Source organism: Momordica charantia (assembly GCF_013281855.1).
Source record: "Momordica charantia cultivar OHB3-1 chromosome 6 unlocalized genomic scaffold, Mcharantia_2.0 BLBB01000006.1, whole genome shotgun sequence".
Lineage (NCBI taxonomy): Eukaryota > Viridiplantae > Streptophyta > Magnoliopsida > Cucurbitales > Cucurbitaceae > Momordica > Momordica charantia.
Window position 1 is genome coordinate 31,573,635 of NW_028275164.1, and position 23,415 is coordinate 31,597,049.

A 23,415-nucleotide genomic window follows, 5' to 3' on the forward strand; every position below is an offset into this window, starting at 1 on the left:
GTTCGCTTAACTAAAATTTTGTACCTTTCCTACTTGTTTCTTGTTTAAGGTTCCTAATTTTTTGTAGAAAGTTAAGTTTTTGGAAATTGTTCTGTTTTTTTTTAAGAAACACTTTCAAAATTGGATAGAAATTTTAGAAAAATTTTTTTTACTTTCTTGTTTCTTGTTTTTACTTTTTCTTTTCGGAACATAGATAAAAGCATTATTTTTCAATTTGTCTGATAAAATGCACGATAAAATATCAAATATTACATAAAACATAAAATACTTGAATATTTAATTTAAAATTATTTTTCATATAAAACTTTTACTGTTTTTTTTTAATTTAAAATTTTAGATAACAAAATAAGAAATCGTTATCAATATGTATCTTTTTTTTCCCAACAAAAAAGACAAGAATAAGAAAGAAGAAATAATGACTAAATACGATTTTATTTTCTTAATTGAAAAGAGAGAAACTAGAAACATGAAAAAAGAAATGGCAACGTTTATAAAAAAAAAAATAGCCTATACATACTTGACGCTTCACGCAATACATATACAGATAACGACAACTATTTTTAAGTGAGTTATGTATCTATTTTTGAGTGAGTTATGTATCTTAGTAATGAACACCAGATTCATAAGTCATGAGCACATGAGAGAATTTTCAATTATACGAGTCATTATTGACAATAAAATTAAAGCGATAAAATAGGAGATTAAAATATTGTTCATGAAATACAAATCATGAATAGAATCGGAGATTAAAATGACATACAATCCACCTAATTAAATTTGACGATGACTTCTAGAAGAGCATCCAAAATATTTAGTAGAAATTCAGAACAATAAGATAGAACTTGAAAAAGCCATATAATTTCACTAAATTGATTTATATTTCGAAAAAAAAAAGTGATCTAAAACTTGTTTAAAAGACACACAAAAGTCTTGGTCAAAGTTCAACAGTAATTAGCACCTATTCCTCTCATTGAAATTAGAGGTTCAAACTCCCATACTCACAATTTATTATATTAAAACAAAACTAAAAATTTTGGTCAGAGCAAATGAATATATTATTTGGTTAATTGATCCTGACCACCATTATTTTTTTTCCACTCTGCACATGTTTCACTTTATCTATGATAACAATTTTCTAACCATTGAACTTTGAAAACCATCGCCTTTTAGTGAGCAATTTATACACAACTTTGAAATAAAAGAAGCAATTATCGAAAAGAGGGCTGCTTGTTCATCCTAAATAATATATTTAACAGATTATTTCTCTTAAAAAAAATAACATTAATGAAGTCCAATGAGATTTAAACATTAATCAATTGCAAATCTATATTTGTATCTATATACTATTCTAGATTGTTTGGTAGTACATGAGTAAAGAAGCAAATATCAGTCACTAATATTTATAATTTAAATCCTCTTCATGTTGATAGAAAAAAAAAACAATAAATATTTATTTTGATTACTTTTCACTTTAAAAGGCAAGCATGTAAAATAAATATTTGTAGTGATTTTGATATACCTTTTAATTTAAGTACTTTTTTAAATACTTTTTATGAAAACATTTACAATAGAAACTATTTTAAGTAAAATATTTATATGTTTTGTTACATTTTCTTAAAGTTGATTTTAGTTACAAATTTATAGACATGCGGGAAGTTTGTCAGTCCGTTTAATTTATACACTTTTTTCATTATATTAAAACGCGTTTGGTTACATTTTCTTAAAAATAATTTTAATTGTTCCGGTATATTACATCTAAAAGTGATTCTACAAAGATAAAATTATAAATTAATTCTGTTCAATTACTTTAGAATCACCTTTTCGATGGTCAATTTTGTGTTTCTTCGAAAAACAATTTTAAACCAATTAAATTATTTCAATATGAATTTTATTTATTTCCAGCCCTTTAACATTTTCTTTTCCCTAAAAAGACTTTTTTGGCCCTCCAAAATCAGATGTCATGCCAAATACATCTAAAAAATATATTTGGGAGTGATTTTGATACGGTTAGAATCACTTTCATTAATTAATGTAGAAATCATGTTTGATAATGATTTTTAAAAAATACATGTTTGACAATAATTCTGGAGTGATTTTGAAAAAATCAAAAGGTGATTTTTGAAGTGATTTTTGGTCTAAAAAATTAATTTTTAAAATGATTATTGTCTTAAATTAAAATATTTTTTTTATTTCACCTCATTTTCACCTTAATTAAATTATATATATATATATATATATATATATATATATTTTTCCTTTCTCTGACTTTTGAACTGAGTCTATTAATTTGACAAGTAGGTGCCACTTGGACACATGCCACGTATAGGTGATGCCTTGATTGAGTTTAAAGACTGCCCCTACAAACTTGGCTTATACTAGTTTGATACTTTATCTCTCACTCATGCTTCCTATTCAAGAATCAATACCCACTCTAATACACAAATTAATTATTTCTGGTTTATCTTTATATCATGAGTCATTGAGAAGGAAGGTATGTCTCATATATGTATAGGTAGTATACAATCTTTTTAAAATTTTATCATCTCATACTTTACCTGATCTTATAATTGTTCTTATTTCAATGCAATGTCGATTCATTCAAATATCGTTTTGTTTGAATGTCACACTATGAAATCTTTTATACAGACAATAATCCACTTTATTAAATTAAGTTTTCCACCTCTTTATTTTGCTAAAAAGAAAAAGTTATAAGACAAAATTTATCTAATAGTGACGTGACAAAATCATTTAATTTCAAACACATCTTATAATTTTTCAACAACAAACATTTATAACACCTCACATAATACATATAGGCCAAATGAGGGAATTATTCATTAAATCCCACACAGAAACAAAACACTTTCACACAATTAAAAAAAAAAAAATTTACATATCAGCAACAGAAGGCAAAGGATTGACTGTAGAACAAGTGAGCCTAATTTCCCCATCGGTCCCCGTCTTGGGGCCGATATTCCCCATCTTCACCATGGACGCCCCAAATCCTGCGAAGAACTCCGCCTGGCTTCCGGCGAAGCGGTTGACGACGTCCACCGTGGCGGCGGTGGCGGTGGAGAACAGGACCTGGTCGCTGGTAAGAAGCCCGCGCTGGGCCTGCAGATTGGTGAAGTAGTTGTTGTCGAATTGGTCGGGAGTTGTCGGATCAAGATTGACACGATTGTCGTCCCCGCCCTGAGGGCAGGCCTCCAGAAGAACGTCTCTGTAGGTAGGGTCCAGTGTCGGGTCGGGGCTTTGGGTTCCGTTGAAGTTGTTCAGACGCCCACTGAAGAACCTGCACCTTGAACGCCCGAACGTGTGTGCTCCTGTTCAAAATTTTGCCCATAAACATTAAAAAAAAAAGGAACAAAAAAAAAAACTATTTCAACCCACGACCTTTTGATTGAAGATAAATACTTTAACTGGTTAGCCAACATAAAAACTTTGTATACCTCTACCGATATTTTGAAAACATCAATAGAAGTATAACTCTGTCAACGTTTTCAAGAAAAACGTTAGTAATATGTTCTCCCAATGCACTTTTGTCAACCTTTTTCTAACGAATATATATTTATCATTAGTAAAAATTGCTCCCAGCATTTTTTGAGTTTTGGGTCTTTTCCCAACGTTTTAAAGTACCGAGAAAAATTCAAATTCTTGTAGTGTACGCTTGTATTCAAAGTTTTACAAAATTTACAAATTTAATATTAAGGTGAATAAATTACTTAAACGCTAGTCAATACGAAACATAGTTCAATGATAAAGACATACCACCCATTCTTTGAAGTTGCATGCTAGCTAGAATTTGACTTTAATAAAACTTACATGACTTAGGTAGGTTTTGAGATATTTTGAAATCAAACAATAAATTTGATAAATGATAAGACAATTTCACACCAAAAGTCTTGTCTTTTTCTCTCTCTCTATCTAAAACCATGACATAACTTTTTACACACGATTTCCATCAAACTTCCAATTGATTCGTCATCTAATCTATCATCCAAAACATACTACTTTATTTCTAAACATTTTAGAAAATATATAAATAACAAAAAAAAACCCCACAAAATAGTAAAATTAATTATTAGTTTGATAAAGAAACATATGCATACCAGACAAAGCGACAAGATCAGTGGAATCAAGACCAACGTTAGCAAACATGGCAGTAAGATTTGCAACTCCTTCAAAAGGGCTGGGAAGGTTGCTCTCAGCTCCCGATCTATTAGCTATTCTGCTGTCTCTTCTTCCCAATGGCACCTCCCATCCCTCTCCTCCTGCCTGCAAATATATATCCATTTATAACCTCTCTTTGATCAGCTTGTTTTCGAACACAACCGACATATTGTTACCCTATTAGTTCACGTCATACAAACCCGACAAGCTTACCAAAACCACAGAAGCATTGGATGCAATGGCTAAGATGTCGGCGCAGGAGACGACGCCCGGGCAGGCGTTTTCCACCGCTGTTTTGATGTTCGCGACTATATCTTGGCCTTGTATCCCTTGGTTTCCCGGCGCGTTTTGCTCGCTGTCTATGCCGTCTGCTACCGAGTCTTCAAGTAGAACCGACCCATCGCATCCCTAAATATGTCAAGAATATAGTTAAACGTAGGATTTAAACTTTTAGATTTAGTAGTAATTCAGATAATAAGAAAGGAATATATGTCCAAACTCTTATCAATTGGATTAATATAACGATTAAATATATATTTTGAGAGAAGAGGGAGGGGTTACTTACGTTGACGAAGCAGTCGTGGAAGTGAAAGCGGATGAGTTTAGCACCAGCTCGGGCGTCGGTTTGGAGAGCTTGGGCCAATGCATTGCTGACGATGGTGGCAACGTCGGGGCATGTGGCGTCATAGAACGTCGGGCTCAGCTGTGCTGCTGCCGGCCCGGCAGCCATCAGCATGGCCGCGAGCAGAATAAAGGCTAATGCTTTGTAGAAAGCCATTTCTTTAACAGAGAATCTTTGAGGAAATTTTGTGTTCTGTGAAGAAGGGAGCCCCAGGCTTCTTTTTATAGAGGGACTATATATGTACGTATAGTATGAATGATTGAATTTTGGGGAAATATTTTTAGATTATCTTGTTTCTTTTTCTTACTCGTGTGTTTTGAAGAATTAGGGGCTATCTCTATTTTTTTTTACGAGGACTTTTTTTTTTATAAAAAAGTCAAGCTTAATTTTCTTTGTTTTATAATTATTTTTAGGAACATTTTTTAAATCTCTGCTAAATTTTATATATCTCTTTAATTTTTTTTTTAATTTTCCAAAATTGCTTATAAGATTTGAAAAAGTATTTTTATAGAGATTGTTGATAAGCAAACTTAATTTAAAAATTTGAAAAATAAGATTATTATCCAATAGGTTAGATGATAATACTATGACAGTTTAAGCTAGGGGAAAGTCTCCTTTAAAAAAAAAATTAGAGAAAAGTTTAACATCCGTTTATGAAAATAATTTTTCTTACTAATTAATAGTTTTTTTTTCTGAGTTTTTAATGGATCAAAAATACTTTTAAACTTAATTCAAACTAAACAAATATAATGTTAGAAAATGAAATTATTATGAAACAAAGCCATTATTTTAATTTTGTAAGTCAATATAATATTGCTTCACGTTTAGGGTCTTCTAGACAAGAGATTTTTCTTGTTCTGACAAATTTTCAAGAAGAGAGAAAATTCAAAGCAAAGTAGTTTGTGTGGGAGCGCTTGTGGGGAGATGAATAAGGATAGTATAACGCGCTTGGTGGAATCAGATCCAACGGTCACATCTTGACTTGGAAATGTTACCTCCACCGCCAATTTTGAATCACATTTTTGGATGTACCAAAACAAATAAATATTAAGAACATGTCTTTTGTTTAGGATAATCTTTTAATTAAAGTGATGAAGTTTATATTATAATGAGTAATTTTGTCGGTAGGCTAGGTAGTTCCAACACGGTATGAATCAATTTAGATGGATCATGAGGCACACCTTTATTCTTAATAGGGCACTTGAAAATGACCCAAATCGAAAGATACTAGAATAGTCTTGAAACTAGCCGTAGTTTCTTCCTCCTATAATATCTCAATTCCCATACATTTCTATCAACGATGGATTTATTTACCACTGATTTATGTCTATTAGTCTATATATAGTGATAAACATTTTCATTGGTGGTTAATGATAAACGTCTTCATTGATATGACACTAATGGATATCTATTAGTGATATACGTATGAGTAAGGGTGTTCACGGGATAGGGACGTCGAAACCTTCTCCTCGCCTCTCACTTAATTTGCTATTCTGCAAAAATTTCCCCAAAATTTTGAGATGATTGGGGTATGGATTCTCCATGGGAGTATTGTTGTTGTATTTAAAAATATTTTTTTAAAAAAATTATAATTAATTACTTAATTCTCAGGGATAAAATCTCCATTACATTGTTTATTTCTCCGGAAAAAAATCTTAAGACACCTAATAAAAATAATATAGTATTTCATTCTAGTAAGTTATCCATGTAAAAAGTAAACATATGTAATAAGTCCACAATTATTCAAAGTATCTATTAGAGATATACTTTCGTCTGTTAGTACATGTCAACCAGTGATGTATAACACTTACTCTTTTTTTTTTTTAGAAAAGAAGAAATGAATGAAAGGAAGAAATGAAGGAAAAAAAGGGTTTATAATTATTTATATTTAAATGTGCCAGTGGATTGAAAAAAAAAAAAAGGAAAATTAAAGGGAAGCTACTCAAACTTCCGTGGGAAGTTTGTAAAATTAAAAGTAAATAAAGAAACTAAAAAAAACAAAAGAGAAAAGAAAAAGCAGATCATGTCGTGCGTTTAAAAAAAATTGTAAAAGAAGTGAGGGAGGGAGAGAGAGAGAAAAAGAAATGGAAAAAAAATAGGGAGGAAGGAGGAGATAATTTTCAAAAGGTAATAGAAAAATCGCGGGAAATATTGTGATTAGTAACTGAAATATAATGGATTGAGAAAGCTTATAGATAAAGATTTCAAGTTCGGTAGGGCGGTTGTAGCTTCCCTAAAAGTCTTACTCAAGAATAATAAATATGAATTTACTTTCCTTGTGCTCAATAGTTTTTGTGGGTCCTTCATTTTTTATTTGGAAATTTAAAAGAGTGATCGAAGAAAAATATCAGTAGAAAAATTGTGGTAGATTGCTAGAAGCTAAAATTGGGTTTGAAAAAGCTTATAAATCAACGGTTGAGATTCAATAAACTTTCTCTCTTCGAGATTGTAGAATGGAAAAATTGGAGCTAAAATGACCATGTGGGCTTTTTATATATATCCTTCCACTGTATGAGGTTTACTTTACTGTGTTTTTGCTTAAAGTTTGGTTATATGGAAAGAGATTAAAAGAAAGTAAGTTGATGATTTGAGAGAGCTAGGGAAAATAATAGGTTGATAGAGTTTCATTGTGCTATATAGCAAGGGATTGAAATTGGAAATAAAGGAAGCATTGCTCCAAGAATAAAAGAGAGAAGAAGAAACGAGGGAAGAAGACGAGTATGTTCATACGAGATTTCTAGAGAAATTTAATTTGTGGAGTTGAACATATAACTTTGTATTAATGAGCAGGGCGCTTATTTTCATGTTTTGGGTCAGAGTCTTGTGCACTTGATAACCCTTCAAATCTTCCCAGTGTTCCAGTTTACTCAACTTAATTTCATTTAATTTGCAACAAATTCTCAACACAATGTTATAACAATAGAACAAAGAGAAAAATTTAGAATGATTAGTTTGGTTTGTAGCTAGGATGGATGGGATTTGAAGTAAGCCAAGAGAGCAAGAAGAGGAGCATTAATATAAGTAGTTGGCTCGGAATAGGCAAAATCAGGTCGAGAATCTGCATAAGAATCTTTAAAATCGGGCCCTCCAACCACAGCTCCTAACAGCAAATTAGGGTTTGGAGCGGCGCTGTGAAAGTATTGGTTCCCGCCTGCACATGCAATGCGCTCCGGATGGGTGGCGCTCGACGGCAGCGACGAGGCACGGTGGTGGATCCTCTCTGGAAATTTCTTCCCGTATCCCACCATATATGACATCCCCAAAGGATTGCTTCCTAATATATAATCCACCTACATATTATATATCAAACGTTAGATAAAAATACTATTTTAGTCTCTGTTCTCTTAGCTTTCGTTCATGTACTTCTAAGAAGGTTTATTTTGATCCTTTAATTTCAAAAGGTTATCTTAGTCCTGTTTTGCAAAATTTTAACATAAATTTTACCTATAACAGAAACTCTTTAGTATAAAATAATGTTTACACATTTTTAGAAACATATTGTTGATTGTAATGTCGTGTTGAAATTGTAATAGAAAAAATGAGGTCAAAAATAAAATGAAGGGACCAAAATGGTCATTAGTACCATGAACAAAATGAACATTTTGAAAATACATGTACTAAAATGAACAAAAATTTTAACAAACAGGGATCAAAATGAATCGAAAGGATCAAACTAATATTTTAACCTCACTGTTACTGCTCATCATAACAAGGGAAAAATATCAATCTTTACCCCTAAATTCTAAATTTGACAGTTTTGCCCTAGACATTCAATTTTATTAAATTGGACACTAAAATTAGTTTAAAGTGATTGATTAAATGAGAAGGTATCATTAAGGACAACGGTACCCTTCGTACCGCTTTGGGCATAGCTCTCACGGATTTGTTTTTTATTCCACCCAAAAAGTCTCATACCAATGGAGATAATTGTCCTCCCTTATACCATGGATCACTCATTTCCTTAATCGATGTGGGACTTTGTTTGCACTCTTTACAAACCCGACAGGTATGTCATGTTAATGATCCGATATCGAAAAGATCAAGAGACATAATAAGGTTTATAAGATATATGAGCTACTCTTCTCGTTGTAAATTTGTTTTGAGATAGAAACCATGAATCTTGATATATATACCCAACCTTATTCGAGTCTAAGGTTTAATATGATGAAATTAAAAATTTATGGAAAAAAAATGATATGCCTTGTTAAGTTGAGAGTTAAAATTAATATATTCTCTAATAATAATTTATTTTCTTCAAATATAATAATTGAGGAGTGACTAATTAACAGATACCTGGCCTTTGGCAACTTGTACAAGGCGAGAGGGAGGGATTACAACATTTCCACAGTGAATGAGGCGTTTGGATTGGTTGATGTATTGAGAGTAAACAAGAAGAAGAAAAGATAAGGCTGTTGAGTGCTGCATGTTACTTCCTCCAGGTTTGAATAGAAGCCCACCTAATTTGATTGCAAATTACAATTAGCATTTTCTTTCCTCCCTAAACAATCCATAAAATGATGGGGTTAAAAATTACAAATTCCTTCTCTTGACTTTTTGATGTTACATTACAAGGTTCCTTCTTGTTTGAATTGTGATTTTATGTAGTTAACTTCATTATTTAAATAATGATATGGTATGTAAAGTTTGATTTGGCTAGTTGTGGTAAATAGGTGACCAAAAGATCAAATGAACGTTCAATTATTAATTATTAAGGATTTCACGTTGAAAAGATAAAAGACCTAACAAAGGTTTATAATATAGACATGGGCTACCATTCTCCTTGTCAATTGGTTTTGAGATGAAACTTCGTAACAATAACAAATTAAAGTGACGCGATCTATACAATTAGAAAAGATTGTGTTGTGCGTGCTACTTTAATTTTGTCCAATATAAGTGTCGTTATATATTACCAAATCAATTAACATTTGTGGTTCTAATACTAAACCATATAACTTATTAATATGTAATCAAAGTTTATTATAATTTAAAAGTGACCAACTGGATATTAACCATTAAATTTAGTGACTAAACTTGTAATATAATTGAAACTTCGATGAGGATGACACATCAATACAATCCACCTCAGCAGACCAATCACACCTCCAGCTCAACAGGGTGAGAATATACTCATGAAATTAACTCATGTGGAAGATCGCTAAAAGAAGAAAAAATGCAATTTAATTACCTGGTGAGTAAGAGACTGATAGAGAGGGCGATTCAGGGAGAAGTGTGCATACAAACTTATCAGCATTACTGATAAAGATATCAGAAGTATCATTTCCACTCATCACAAACTGCGATAAATAATAGGGTTAATTAAGATTTAACATCAGAGTTCATTATGTTCATTATGTATTGTCTTTTGATTCTTTGATCGATTTAGTTATTCGAGACAGTTCTCGAAATAGGCTTGTGTAACTGGAGATTATTAATTGAGCGAGATGTACCTCTCCTGTCTCATGTTAGTTGGAAATTGGAATATAATGTTTATATAGCTGATCTTTTTTGTTAATTGATAAAATAAGGACTTTACATAGGTTTATAATAGAGATTGAGACTACTTTGCCAATTAATTTTTGATATTTTTATCAACACGAATGAATTTTAGAAATGAAAATACCTTGGAAATGAGGACATTAATCCCTGCATCCTTAGTATCCCATCCAAACTCAGCAGAGTTTTGTATTTTGTTGATGTTTTTGGTGACATAATTCCAGTAATATGCAGCCTTTGTTGCCTTGAACAACCAAGCAGCTCCCCATATCAATTCATCCTACATCACGATTATGGAGTTTTTTTAGTTTCAAAATCATTTTAAAATTTAAAGTAAATTGTGTGGTGGGTAAATTGTTTTTTGAAAAGATAATTTGTTTAGAACTTTGAGAAATGCATATGTATATTAGACCTCATAGCCGCTGAAACTGCAATAAAATGGACAAACCCAACGTCCAAGACTCTCGTTGTAGGATCCTCGGTATGTATCTGCAAACTCAAAAACCTAAATCCAAAAGAAAACACAAAGATTAAAAAATTAAAAAAGATAAATATAATTCTAAATAAATAAAAACAATCCATTCCAAACTATATAAAAACCTGTGTAATCCATGCATAAGATTCTTAACAAACTTCAACCGATAAAAATGTTTGAGGTTTGAGTCTTACTCGCAAATGTTTTGAGCTAGAAAACTATTACAAATTCCTCTTTCATTTAAATATTAGACTAAACATATAAAATGGAATACCTAATGTTCAAGTAAATTTCAATTTATTTGTGATTTTTTGTAATTATTATCCAGTTTAACTTACATTATTCTCTCTCGACATTGAAATAATAATAATAATAATAAAATTAAAAAATTGTTAAAATTTAGGTTAAATTACAAAATTGGTCCATGAATTTTGCGAGTTTGGATTTAATGTGTTTTTTTTTTTCTGACAAATTTTTGTTGGGTTTAATAACTCATTAAACTTTAAAAATTAAATATTTAAATAGATACCTGTTTAATAAACCTTTTAAACTTGTATTATCTAATATCTAATAAGTTTTAAATTTTAAATTTAGTGTCAAATAGATCTTCGAATTGCAAGTAAAAGCACTAAATTTATAATTTTAGCATTTTTCTTTTTAAGAAAGGTTAACACTATCTGTAATTAACATATGGTCTCTTCACTTGAAAAATCTAACATAAGAAAATTAAAAACCTCATTTTCTATGGTACCCTTCTTTCAATATTATTATCATATTTCATCTCACATCCATTCAAAATGTGAAAGAAGGACAAACTATTATTGAACTATTTCAAATCTATATTTGGTGGTTATTAAGAGCATTAAGATTTTTGAACCTACCTCTAACCCGCAGTCATAATGTAACAACCTCATTTAATAATTTGTCGGGAAAAAATGGCATAGAGACGATGAGACATGCACTCACCATTCTAGCCCTTTTGAGAAGCCTGGCGGAGTACCCTCTATCAGCGGCCCTAAACACAAGGGAGGAGGCGGCCAGAGCGGCGGCGATCTCAGCCGATACTTCGGAGCCGGGAAACTGCTTGCTGACGGCATAAGGAGTTCTCGGCGTGTCCATATCTTCGGGGCGCTGCCAGCAGTCGTGGTCGGCAAAAGGGTCGCCGACCTGAGCGAAAACAAGGCCGGGAAGCGCCGTGGCCTTGAGGAAGTAATCGGCGGCCCATCGGACGGAGTCGAGGGCGTGGGGGAGCTCCGAACCCATCAGTTTTCCGAACTCCAACACGCTCCACGCCACCATGGTGGTGCTGAACGCCATCGGAAAGTTGAACTTCACGTTGTCTCCGGCGTCGTAGTACCCACCCACCAAGTCAACCTAACAAACCCATTCGCGCCAACCTCAAAACTTTTAATTTTGGACCTTCTTCTCATATTGTTATTCAATTTTCTTCTATTAAAAATAAAGATTAATAAACGGAAAATATTTGACTCTTTACCGGTGAGAACCACTACCGTTGAAAATTTGACCATTCTTTATTTTTTCAAAAAAAGTCTATGTTTTTTGATTTTTCATTCTGGTTGTCAAACATTTAATAGTAGTGAGGACAATGTTGTTTTTTTTACCGTTAAAGAACCAAGTCTTTTCCTTAATAAACTACACGTTTTTTACTCCAATTTTGAAGACTGTGTCTATTTATTAAGCAATCTTGCCCTCGAAAATATTCTTTTAAAAAAATAATGAGTTGTCAATTTTTGAATAATGGTGAGGACAAGATTTACTCCTTGACTCCTCGTCAAGGAGACTAAGTATTTTCTAAAAAAGAATATGTGTTTATATATATTGAATTAAGAAAAAAATTGTGCAAAAATCAACCAACCAAAAGTTACCAGTAATGATATTTTTATAAAGACATTGTGTTAATTACACGTGGTAACTAACTAACTGATACGAATTGATTATTGGAAAATAAAGCAGATGGTTACACAAAATAAATAACACAGGTATTCATGTTACTGCATATATTTTAATATTTTATATATGGGTATATATATTCTTAATGTTGTTCCTTATTCGTGAGTTTGAAAATTAATGTACGACCTGAATACAAACGTGATTTATAATTATTAATTGAGAAAGAAATAACATTAACAATGGTTTTAAATACACGACATATTTTACTATGATATTATGCTTTTATTTTTTTTAGTCCAAGAGGAGAAAAGAGTTGTCTTACACCAATCTCGAGCCCATCACGAAGAGCAGAATCCTTCCTCCAAGTGACCCTCTGGGTAGGAGGCAACTTTCCCGACCTCTGACCTTCAAAGAACAATAAGCTTTTAGTCAAAGCATCTCCATAGTCATGAGAAGTCACAGCCATGGCGGCCTTGGCCATCACCACCATCACAATCACACCAACAAACTTCTTCAACAATCCCATTTCTTCTCATCTCTCTCTTCACCACATATCAAAAACTTTAGAGCTTTATATAATAATTCACATATCCAAAATAAATAATAAATAAATAAAAAGATTATGAATGTATAAAGCAAAAAGGAAGAGTTCTATTGCATTCACTTAGCTATGAAGCATTAGAAATTCTTCTTCTATTGCTGTCTTAAAGGTAGGGTTGGATGCTGAGTTTTAGAGTTGCTTATAAAGGGGAATGAATGGTCTCTATTTTTTAGTTTTTCGTGCTTCCAATGCACTTTTTTTAAGTTGACAAAGTGAATCAATTAGAGCAAAATCTAGTCTTTAAGTTTTGTTGTCTTTTTTATGTGTGTTATTATCTTATATCCATGCACGTCGGCTTCTCTAAATTTCTGGTTTTTGGTCAATGCTCTTTCATTTCACTAAAGATTGTATCACATAAGAACTAAATATTATGTCAAACTTTTCGTACATTAATGATATAAATTCAGCATTTCATGTTTTTTATGTGGTTTTCACATTAAATTAAGAGTATACTTGTCTGACGATTCATGTAATTCGTTGTGTACTTCAATAATAAAATATGTTATCTATTATCTTTTTTTTTTTAACTCTATAACTTATGGGATAGGAAAGTCTTCGAACAATTTTTAATATATTATTAAAATGAAATATTATTGAGTGTTACTTTTGTAAATGAAAAAAAAAATGAATTCAATGCCCTTATTACTATAGTAGGAAACTGATGATATTTGTTAACATATTTTTCTCTTTTGGTTTAAATATCTACTTTAAACTTTAACTCATTTTTGTGTTCGATTGTGTGATTGTGCTTTCAAAACGTCTATTTTTTATCTCTATAATTTTCAAAATGGATTATTTTGATCTATTTATTTTTTCATTTTTTTCTGTTGTTATTATAATTTTAACATGACACTAAACTAAATTCTTTAAAATGTGTAGTCATTGGGCTATTTAAATAGTAGATATTGCCAACTTTCAGGTTTCAATACATGTACACTATACTAAATTAATGTTTTCAAATGAGATTATTACCCACTGGATTTCTTTTCTATATATGTTTCACACTGCTGTTACAAAATTTCTTACAAACATTAATTTTTTTAAAAAAATAAAACCAATTACACTTTAAGAAAGAGACAAAAATTTGAACACCTAAACTCTCAAAAGAAGCTACAAATACCTTGATCAGTAGAATTATTCTCAAGTCCGCTCTGTTAATCTACAACCTAGTATTGCATGTCACGTGATTTGTTAAAAAGAAAGATAACTAATTCAGGCGACGCAAAAAAACAAAAACAAAAACTACAAGGTGGAAATATTCTCAAGACAATAAATATTTAACACTGAAAAAGGCAACTAAAAAGAAAATGGTACTTCAAATCTCGCACCACCAGTAACACTAACTAAGAAAACAATTACATAGGAACTAAATTATAAATTTAACCCAAAAAAAGAACTTCTATATTTACAGATACTGTTAATTATAGGCATAAATATATTTCTTGATGTAATGGTTAAGGTAGTTTTATTTTTTCAGTAAGTACATCCCATCTCTCAGTTCTAATTTCTCTTCAGAAATAAGGCCACATAAAAAGCTCTGTAGCTGTTGGATTGACTTGTCGTAGGAGGGGTCTGCTACACAAAACATCTGCACAAATATTTTTATTAGTTAGCCCCTTGGATTCTTCACATGACATCCAATTAGTATACAATTCTTACCTTGAGCGTATTATGAATTCGATCTAAAGCCATACTTCCAAAATTTTTTAGCATCCCGATGATGAATTTCTATTCAGAAAGGGACCAAATAGAAAGAACAATAGTTAACGACAAACTCCATTTGAAGATGAAAATGACATTTAAGGAAGCATCTTCAGAATCAGAATTAAGATGCTTATTTTGTATGGACTAGAAGTGCAAGTATTTGAAAGCAAATAGGCCAAACGTTTGGTGAAATATGGCATACCAAATATGGCATTCGATTAGTTACCTCGTAGACGGTCATCTCTTTACGTAGTTGGTCCTCAACAGAAGTAACAGAGCCCTCTCCCTCATCCTCACCAACCATGAGGTCCTCGTTATTGCCATTGTTCGAAACATTTTTACTTGTGTCAATCATACTTTCTACGAGGACGTATACATGGTCGGTGGAATCTGTAGCCTGGGACTCTGTGAGAATTCCCTTTAATAGAACCACATATGAAAGAATTAGTTTCCTTGCAAACTGGGAAGATAACTTTTACTATCTTGGATTTCACCAAGCGTACTTTTCACCTTTGAAAATAATCTCTTGTTTCTACAAAGAATCTCAAACACACCTTATTAACCCAGAAGTTTATCCGCCGAGTAAGCACATCTACCGGCAAACCAATGGCAGCCGCGAGACTCTTAGCACTCCAACTGGAAAAAGAAGGGGAAAAAAAAAACTTCATATTAAGCCACGTGTATATTATACACCAAGCATAACAAATATTCGAGCTAAGTTAAAAAGAATCTACCTTGTTTGATTTTGAAATTGCATAATCATTACCGCATGAACTGGAGCTACAGTGAACTGCAATTCTCTATCTTCGAATTGCAACTCCAACTACGACGGATGAACCATACAAACGTTTAAGGTGAAAGGTAAGAATTGTCATGATTTCCCTCCAAGCATTAAAATAGTTTGCACGTATTCATATTCACATAGATGATGATCTCAGTAGACTGACCTTTACTGTACCAAGATTTTTCTTCCATTGTAGCTTACGGGGGGTCTTAATTTCATTAAACCTCTGAGCATAATCTGAAAGCAGATGATCCACTGGTGCAGGTAGGTTAATGTTCTCGTCCTAAAATACTTTATGGTCAGAAGGTTAACAAAGGAAAGTACAATATCCGAAATCTATTTATTTACAAGTCCTGATAAATAAAGAGTAATCCTCCCACACAAACACGCTCACAAAAAACAAAAAAAAAAGGTCCATTTATATGAGTAGAAATCTCCTCCCAATCTTTCACTGCTAAGACAACTAATTCATCATCATTCAATATTGGGCAACGAGTCTTCAAAGTTCTGCATAAATAGCACCCCATTTTCATGGTAAAATATTTACTCACCTGAATTGGAGGCCAGAAATTTGAAGACATGATAGTCGCATCAAGGTCATTCATTGATATCATACTGTCCTTGAGATCAACAGCTAAAAGAACATACATCAAAAGTTAGTACTTTCATAGTATAAAGTGATACTTCGGTTGAGATGGAAAGAGTGCCAAAAGAATATGATGATCAAGAAATTTTTGAGGGGCGAAAAAAGAAAATTAATCATCCTTTTAACTTTTAATTCATTGGTGACGAGGGTAAGTAGGTGCACTAGGACATCCAAACTAAGTTGTAATAACTTTAGTACTATCATTATCTGGTTCATCTCAATGTAATATTTTCTTTTTTTTAGAACTTGGAGTTGGAGCTTTGCTCCCCTATACCCACAGACACCCAAGCCTACTCCAAGGCCCACGCCCGAGAGACATCAAGAATTTTTGGTATTAAATTCCAAAGAAGGTTCGAACTTGAGACTTAGTCTAAGTCAGTATGACCAAGAGACCTCAAAACTTGAAAAAGCAGAACCAACTTTTTGTGTGGTACTCCTTTTCTTTGTAGAGCTGGCAAAGGATCTTAAAAGAATTTGACTTACGTGGTGCTTACTTGGACTGTTCAGGGCTACTCGTAACAGAATTAATGCCATCACTAAGCAAAAAGCTAAAGTTTTGTGAGTAAACGCTGTTTTGGCCATCTTTTGGGATGTTTTGGAGAGAAATCGCAAGATTTTTGTTGAATCATCGAGAGGTTACAAAATTTCTTGAAATCATATCAAATTTGTACTCTTTCTACAGTTATTTTCCCAATATTTTTATAATTATGATTCCTTCTTGCTTAATTAATTCTCTTGATTCTGTCCTCAGCCAGGAGAGCAGCCAGGAGGCTGGAGAGCTGGAGAGCTTGAGAGCACTCTTGACTCTCTTCCTGACAGGTGCAAATGTCCAATATCAATCTCTTAAGCTCCCACCCCCATTTAACCATACTCTCTCTCCATTTTGCAAGTAACTAACCATAACTAACTTCTTTACTAGAGGTTGTACGGCCTACAATTACCAATTTGCCCAACCTGACTGCTCAAAGTCTCCCTCTACTCCTGTTTCTTACAACATACCCAAGATAAGTAAATCGGAGGCATAACAAAATAACCGCATGATGTTTATCAACATACCTTTTTGAGATGGCAAGTTTATTGTTGCTTTAATATTAGAGTTCGTCCTCTTGGAATCAATTAGATCATTTAGCATAATTTCACACTTCTGCATGCTACTTTCTCCAAAATGTATCTGGAAAATGATGAGGAGATAATAAGATAAAAAATTTGAACACAAAAAAAATAAATAAATAAAAATGAAAAATCCATATTTCTTAATCTCAAGATGTGTCAATTGCCGTTTCCGAGGGAGAACCTTAAGTAGTTCTAATGTTCGTATCTCTGAATCGATGTCATAATCAGACTTATTTAAAAGCTTTTCTGCAAGCATGACGCGGTATTCATTGACTAGTTGGTCTTTTGAACCAATTATGCTAACTAGCATCCCAAGTATGTCGACCTTCCTTCTAGTCCTCCCACCCTTCAATGGATCAGCTTCTACAGGGTCAGGCTCCCATCTGAAAAGTTAGAATCCATTGCTTCATTTAAAATGATAATGAAGAATCCATAATAGCAGCTTAGCGTAGACTTAATAAACGGTTCATCCTAAAACACTCTCCATATACACGTACCGTGAAGAATTTATCCAGGCTTGCCTGTCATCTGTGTGAAAATCATCATCTAGACCGACATTGTCTTGACCTTCTTCATCTCTATTTAATTCTTCAAGAAGGCTATCACCAGTATTGCCAGATACATTTGAATTTCCACCAGTCCCGTCAGTAAGCATGGTGACAATGCATTTGATGGTATCTTTCCTTCCCCTTAAGTATTCCCTTATTGGTTCACCAACTGCTTCAAGAAAAACACCTGCTGAGTCGATTGTGCGAAGTGCTTTGATAGTAGAAACATATTGATGCAATATATCATTGGTAGAAGCTCCAGCAGTAAGAAGGCGATATCGTAGTGCCGAGATGAAAGATTCAACAAGCTTAGAATGTTGTCCGGTGTATTCAAGACACTGTTTTAAATCTTCAATTGCAGGAGAGCTGATATCCAAGGAACAATATGAATTTAAAAATAAAACGTAATAAGAACCAACTATTTTTAGATATTTCAGCAAGGCTAAAATATTATTTAACAAGATATTCAACAAGATTGCCTAAGAGTGTTTTGACTCGAACTAGTCCGACATCTCATATTTATCAAAGAGATTACAATAATAATTAGAGTGAAGGAATCTCGAAAGAAAATAGAAAGTCAGCTACACAAATGTAAGTATGCATAGTTACAAGACTTCTATATGAAATCATAAGATATTGTGAGTTAGAATAGACTATCAAATTAGACTTAGAAATTTCTTTAATTGTCCCGATAAGAAGCATGAGGCAAGACCATTGTCATGTTTATGCCAAGTTCTTGTCCAAGCCAAGGAAAGATTAAAATCACAGCTTTGTTGACATACAGGCATATTGCTTGACCAAGGTGGTTGGACTCAACCACATCCAATCAGAGGCATGCCTTAGCTTGTTCTATAACCTAAGTAATGAATCACCTTGCTCACATGTAGTTGGACACATGAGATGTAGAAGTGGTCCGTCGTAAAAGAAGTTTGTCACGCCAAGTGGCAGGGAGGGTTTTGAGCTCATACACAGTCCTTACAAATTTCTAGATATTTCAGTAAGGATAAAATATTGTTTGGCCATTACATGAAGCATAACATTTTTCAATTTGATCCCTAATATTTTTTAAATTCCATTGTTGTCCCTAATATTTTGAAGTTTTTCAATCAAACTCCTACCTAATAATGTCGTTGAAATTGAATAGCAAAATGGTAACACAACTTTTATTATTATTTTATGTTAAATATGAGTTCACATTTATTAAATTTTAAATATCTATCTTACCCCTACCCAACTTAAATATCTATCTTACCCCTACCTAACTTAAATATCTATCTTCCCCCTCCCCACTAGTGAATAAAATAATATTTTAGTATTCTCTCTTGGTTTACTGTTAAAATGTTATTTCATCTATAAAGTTTTTGTTCCTTCCTTTCTAAAAAAGAAAAATGCTTGTATTAGGATCATGATGGCTCATAACAGAATGATAATGTAACAGTGATTACCATCCAATTTGAAATGAAAGAAACTATTTGACAACCAGTCAATCACAAAATATCCAATCAAAGGGAAACTAAGCAATCGAACTTACTCAAAATATAGAACGAATTACCTGTCAGGATAATCCACTATTATTTCAAAAAGTTTAGCAATCCTCAAGTCTTGCAAAGTTTCATATGCAAAATACTCCAACCGTGACTGCCACCTAATAAGTCCTTCAGGAGTATTAACTCCAGAATTGATTGAAGATGCATGGGGAGCCAACGGTGATTTCAAACTAAACAAAGAACTACTGTTACCAGCAGGATTGCCAAGATAAGCAAGAAGGGAATGCAAAAACTGGAGTGGCACAGCCTGTACACAACCCAAATAAACAACCATTCATCAGCGATACAGTTTAAAAAAATTATCTCCAGAAGAAAGCCAGGAAAATATTGTATGAAATAGTAAGGGATATCAAAATTGGAAAATAATTTACTCTGAAAAGCTAGTGATACTGTTCTGATTATTGAATGAAAGATTAAGAATCCCTCACTAATTTGACCAGTGAAATACAAGACAACAAAAGGACTGAAGAATAAGAGAAAAGAAGGGGATTAGGAATATACAAGAAATACCCAACAATAAAAAACCAGCTAAACACTTCCAATAAATACTAATAAGGAATAGGTCTTAAAACTACCTTCATAGAAAAACAGATCTCTACAATCCCGCCGAAGTTGGGTATTGTATTTTGATCAACCTAACTCAGAATTTAGATCTTCAAATTTAGTTCTTGGAGGAGCTTTGATAAATCTGTCAATAGCTTGGAAATTGGTTGGAGGGTAAAATAAACATAGTACGATTAGGGATGTAAGAAACTAAACCAAACCGTTTAATCTTATCGGTTCAGTCCTAACCAAACCGTACCGACCAGCTTCGGCTCTGTTAGTAGTTCAACATATCATACGTTGAATTAAGTCAACCTGCATTGATATTACTTCTTAATTATTTATGTTAATATTATGTTATGTTTGGGAGGAAAAAAGAACTATTTCTGCCTTATTCATTGACAGTTTTGAAAGTAGACGACCAATTCTCCATTTTACTTTTCTTAAAAGTGGAACCCTAGCACTCTAACCCCCATCCATCTGCCGGCTTTCTTCAACATTTGCAAACCCCACAACTATCTCTCTTCTCACGCCACTCTCTTGCCATTGAGCAACCATCATGGGTCAGATTCATGGCTAGCACACAATTCACAAATGTACTACCTTTATCCAGTCTTTGATGGGCTCCAAAACAGAGCTTCTGTAATCATCGCCTGCAAGATAATCAACTTTTGCCTGCCAAAAAAATAGGAAAGCTAGAATGAACCCAGTAAGAATGCAAGTACGAAGAAGACTCCTATAAAGTAGGTGCCATGTACAAAATGAATAAAGAAACAATATTGGATCATATAGAGGAAAGGAAAGGATTCCGTAAGGAGGCATATTCACCTTTAGAAGTGAGAATATGGCAGAAGCATAGGCATCTTCGGCCATAGATGTAAACCCAAGACTTCTGAGATCAAGAACAACCTTCCCAATGTTCTTCACTAATTTATCTATATTAGAAAACTTCTCCAACTGATAGCTTTCATCAAAATCATTTTGACCATTCTTGCTGGAGATTCTACCTTTTCCATCTAGATCCATATCATCTTTACATTGAGACTGATAATCTTCATTTAATTCTCCAGCCATGATAGCACTCAACTCTTCCAGCTTTCCCTTAAAATACCAGTGGAGCAAATCTGAAAACATATAACTCTAAATTAAAGAAACATACATTATAATTACAAAATTACAATTTACAATAAGTTAAGAAAGTTTAAAATAAAAAAGGCTATATCCCAGTTTGAACAGGGGAGCGTTGATGTACAGGAATGAAGTTTTATGCAAATATGCAACCATGAATCCAGTTATGGAAGATGAAGAGATTTTCCTATTCCAACATCATAGAAATATTTAAGAGCTTGAGTAAACTTTGAGAGATATCTATCGAATGTTAGACACAAAAGCTTATAATCATCTAAGAAGTAAGCATGCAATACCATCTTAAAGGAAGCAAGAATTCTCATTGATCGTTGAAAAGTTACAATAAAGTAATAAGAACCCCTTCAGGGTTAATATCATTTAACAAGATATTCAACAAGATTGCCTAAGAGTGTTATGTTATCTCCCTCAAGATAAATACCCCACAAAATTGCAAAGGAACAAGACTGCCAGAGAAATCTCCCTTTATTCCAAAAAGGGATGTAAAATGACCTCCTCTAACATAGACCGGTAGTCTCTAATTCAGGCCAATGATTTTTTGAGATAGTAAAGGTATTAATGGGCTAAATTACCAATTCGTGGTGCATTGGCATTAAACGCATAGGCCATAGGTGCACTTTTTAAGAATATGGAAAATTCACAATATTATTTTAATCATGAGGCATAAAGACTCAAAGTTTTAGTTTGTTGTTATGAAGGCCTAAAGAAAATATAAGACTGAAGTAAGATTTTGAACCTCACCCTGAGACATGGCATAAGCATCAAAAGTGTTTTAAAACATTGACAATTAGACAAATTCCAACTTATATTAAGGTCAAAGTGCCAAAGAAATTAGATAATGGTTTATGTAATGAGTAAAGAGTAATTGGTAAAATATAGGTACCTGGAAAATGTCGGGGAAGAGTAGCCATAAGAACTGAGGAAACAAGTAGTTGATATTTGGCAAAGAGATAAACTCTTTCAGTTTCAGCCTCATACTGACGTCCTTTCTCCAATGCATCATATTTGTACGACTGTAAAGCATGAACCAGTACTGACAACAACTCCTCCTGAAATTTCTTTTTCAAGGAAATCTCTTCTAAAGCTTTACATAACACTTCCCGAACTTCCTCTTCTGAATGCTGAGTTTAAAATGGTTAATATCAGGTAACTCATGGAAATAACTATTTTCCAACTTAACACAGCACTATTCTTTAAACAAGTTCACTAACTAATAGGCAACACAAGTTCATACAAGTCGCAAAATAGGTGTCTATATAGGTGGGAGAGCTTTGTGCCAACATACAGGGGGGTTGCAGGCGTTGGAAACTGCAATATTCTCGTAGGCCTCAAAATGTCCCCAAAATTCCAAGGCACCATTTTTCTCGAAATTTTCCTGAGACCCAAACACCATATATTGCTAACAATTAAAGAGAAAAAATGGAAAAAAAAAATCCCCAAAAAACCACAAAATAAGGAACTGTTTACGAGTAGCTAAGAAAAATGACATAAACTGGTGCGCATAACGGGTAAGTTGTAAGAGACGCATTGAGGCAAAGAAAATACCTGTAGTGATCGAAGGAAGAGATCGAGGACAAGAGATTGGAGGCCGTGGTTGCAGAGGGATTGAACGTGAGCGACGAACTCCGATCTCAAGGATAGATCTGCAGTGCCATTAAGAAGCGCGTCGGTAGCAGCACAGAATTGGGCGTAGCCATTGAGCAATTCCTGGATTTCATCGTCGCTGAGGGAATCGAGAGCCCCTAAATTACTCAAGTAGGAGCTGGATTCCACCATAATTGTTCCGATGGAACTTACTTTTGCTACTGGGAAGTGAAATGGCCAGCTCTGGTTCACGAATGGCGACACTAGAGGGTTTTTGGTTTTTTTGGAGGGTTTTAAGGGTAGTTTTTAGATTTGCCGCCACTTCCGTTTCCTATTTATAACTTAAATAAATTAGGAAAAAATACATTTCTAGTGAGAGTGCCGACTTGATTCTTAAGTTTTGAAATGAACCATTTTGGTTTTATGTATCAATCACATTTAATCTCCAAAATTTGAAAATGTGTTCTAAATAGTCCTCAAGTATTCTCTGACCTTTCAAGCTTTATGTGGACCGAAAGTGTGTACTTT

General features: G+C 33.1%; 3 protein-coding genes across 4 annotated transcripts; all 3 read right to left on the minus strand.

The window, feature by feature from the left end:
- Positions 1–2,719: 2,719 nt before the first annotated feature.
- LOC111025909 (peroxidase 2) lies at positions 2,720–4,999 on the minus strand. The gene is made up of 4 exons (XM_022303823.2): positions 4,736–4,999; positions 4,384–4,578; positions 4,110–4,275; positions 2,720–3,323 (listed from the first exon to the last, which is right to left on the minus strand). The coding sequence occupies exons 1-4, from the start codon at positions 4,946–4,948 to the stop codon at positions 2,890–2,892; spliced, it is 1,008 nt and encodes a 335-aa protein (XP_022159515.1). The 5' UTR covers positions 4,949–4,999; the 3' UTR covers positions 2,720–2,889.
- A 2,756-nt stretch (positions 5,000–7,755) lies between these two features.
- LOC111025990 (endoglucanase 8-like) lies at positions 7,756–13,197 on the minus strand. Of its 2 annotated transcripts, XM_022303948.2 has the most exons (7): positions 12,994–13,197; positions 11,727–12,134; positions 10,698–10,790; positions 10,413–10,565; positions 9,978–10,086; positions 9,086–9,249; positions 7,756–8,082 (listed from the first exon to the last, which is right to left on the minus strand). In XM_022303948.2, exons 1-7 carry the CDS (start codon positions 13,195–13,197, stop codon positions 7,756–7,758), a joined length of 1,458 nt encoding a protein of 485 aa, XP_022159640.2. The 2 variants fall into 2 exon arrangements, with proteins under 2 accessions (XP_022159640.2, XP_087981675.1); XM_088125549.1 differs by lacking the exon at positions 12,994–13,197 and having other exon boundaries at positions 9,978–10,102; positions 10,411–10,565.
- A 1,372-nt stretch (positions 13,198–14,569) lies between these two features.
- On the minus strand, positions 14,570–23,191 carry APC2 (anaphase-promoting complex/cyclosome 2). The gene is made up of 16 exons (XM_022303946.2): positions 22,849–23,191; positions 22,589–22,678; positions 22,187–22,424; positions 20,986–21,281; positions 20,761–20,832; positions 19,620–19,861; positions 18,017–18,433; positions 17,701–17,902; positions 17,463–17,577; positions 16,312–16,394; positions 15,924–16,043; positions 15,711–15,799; positions 15,531–15,612; positions 15,203–15,394; positions 14,932–15,000; positions 14,570–14,860 (listed from the first exon to the last, which is right to left on the minus strand). Exons 1-16 carry the CDS (start codon positions 23,077–23,079, stop codon positions 14,738–14,740), a joined length of 2,661 nt encoding a protein of 886 aa, XP_022159638.1. The 5' UTR covers positions 23,080–23,191; the 3' UTR covers positions 14,570–14,737.
- Between the last annotated feature and the right edge of the window lie 224 nt (positions 23,192–23,415).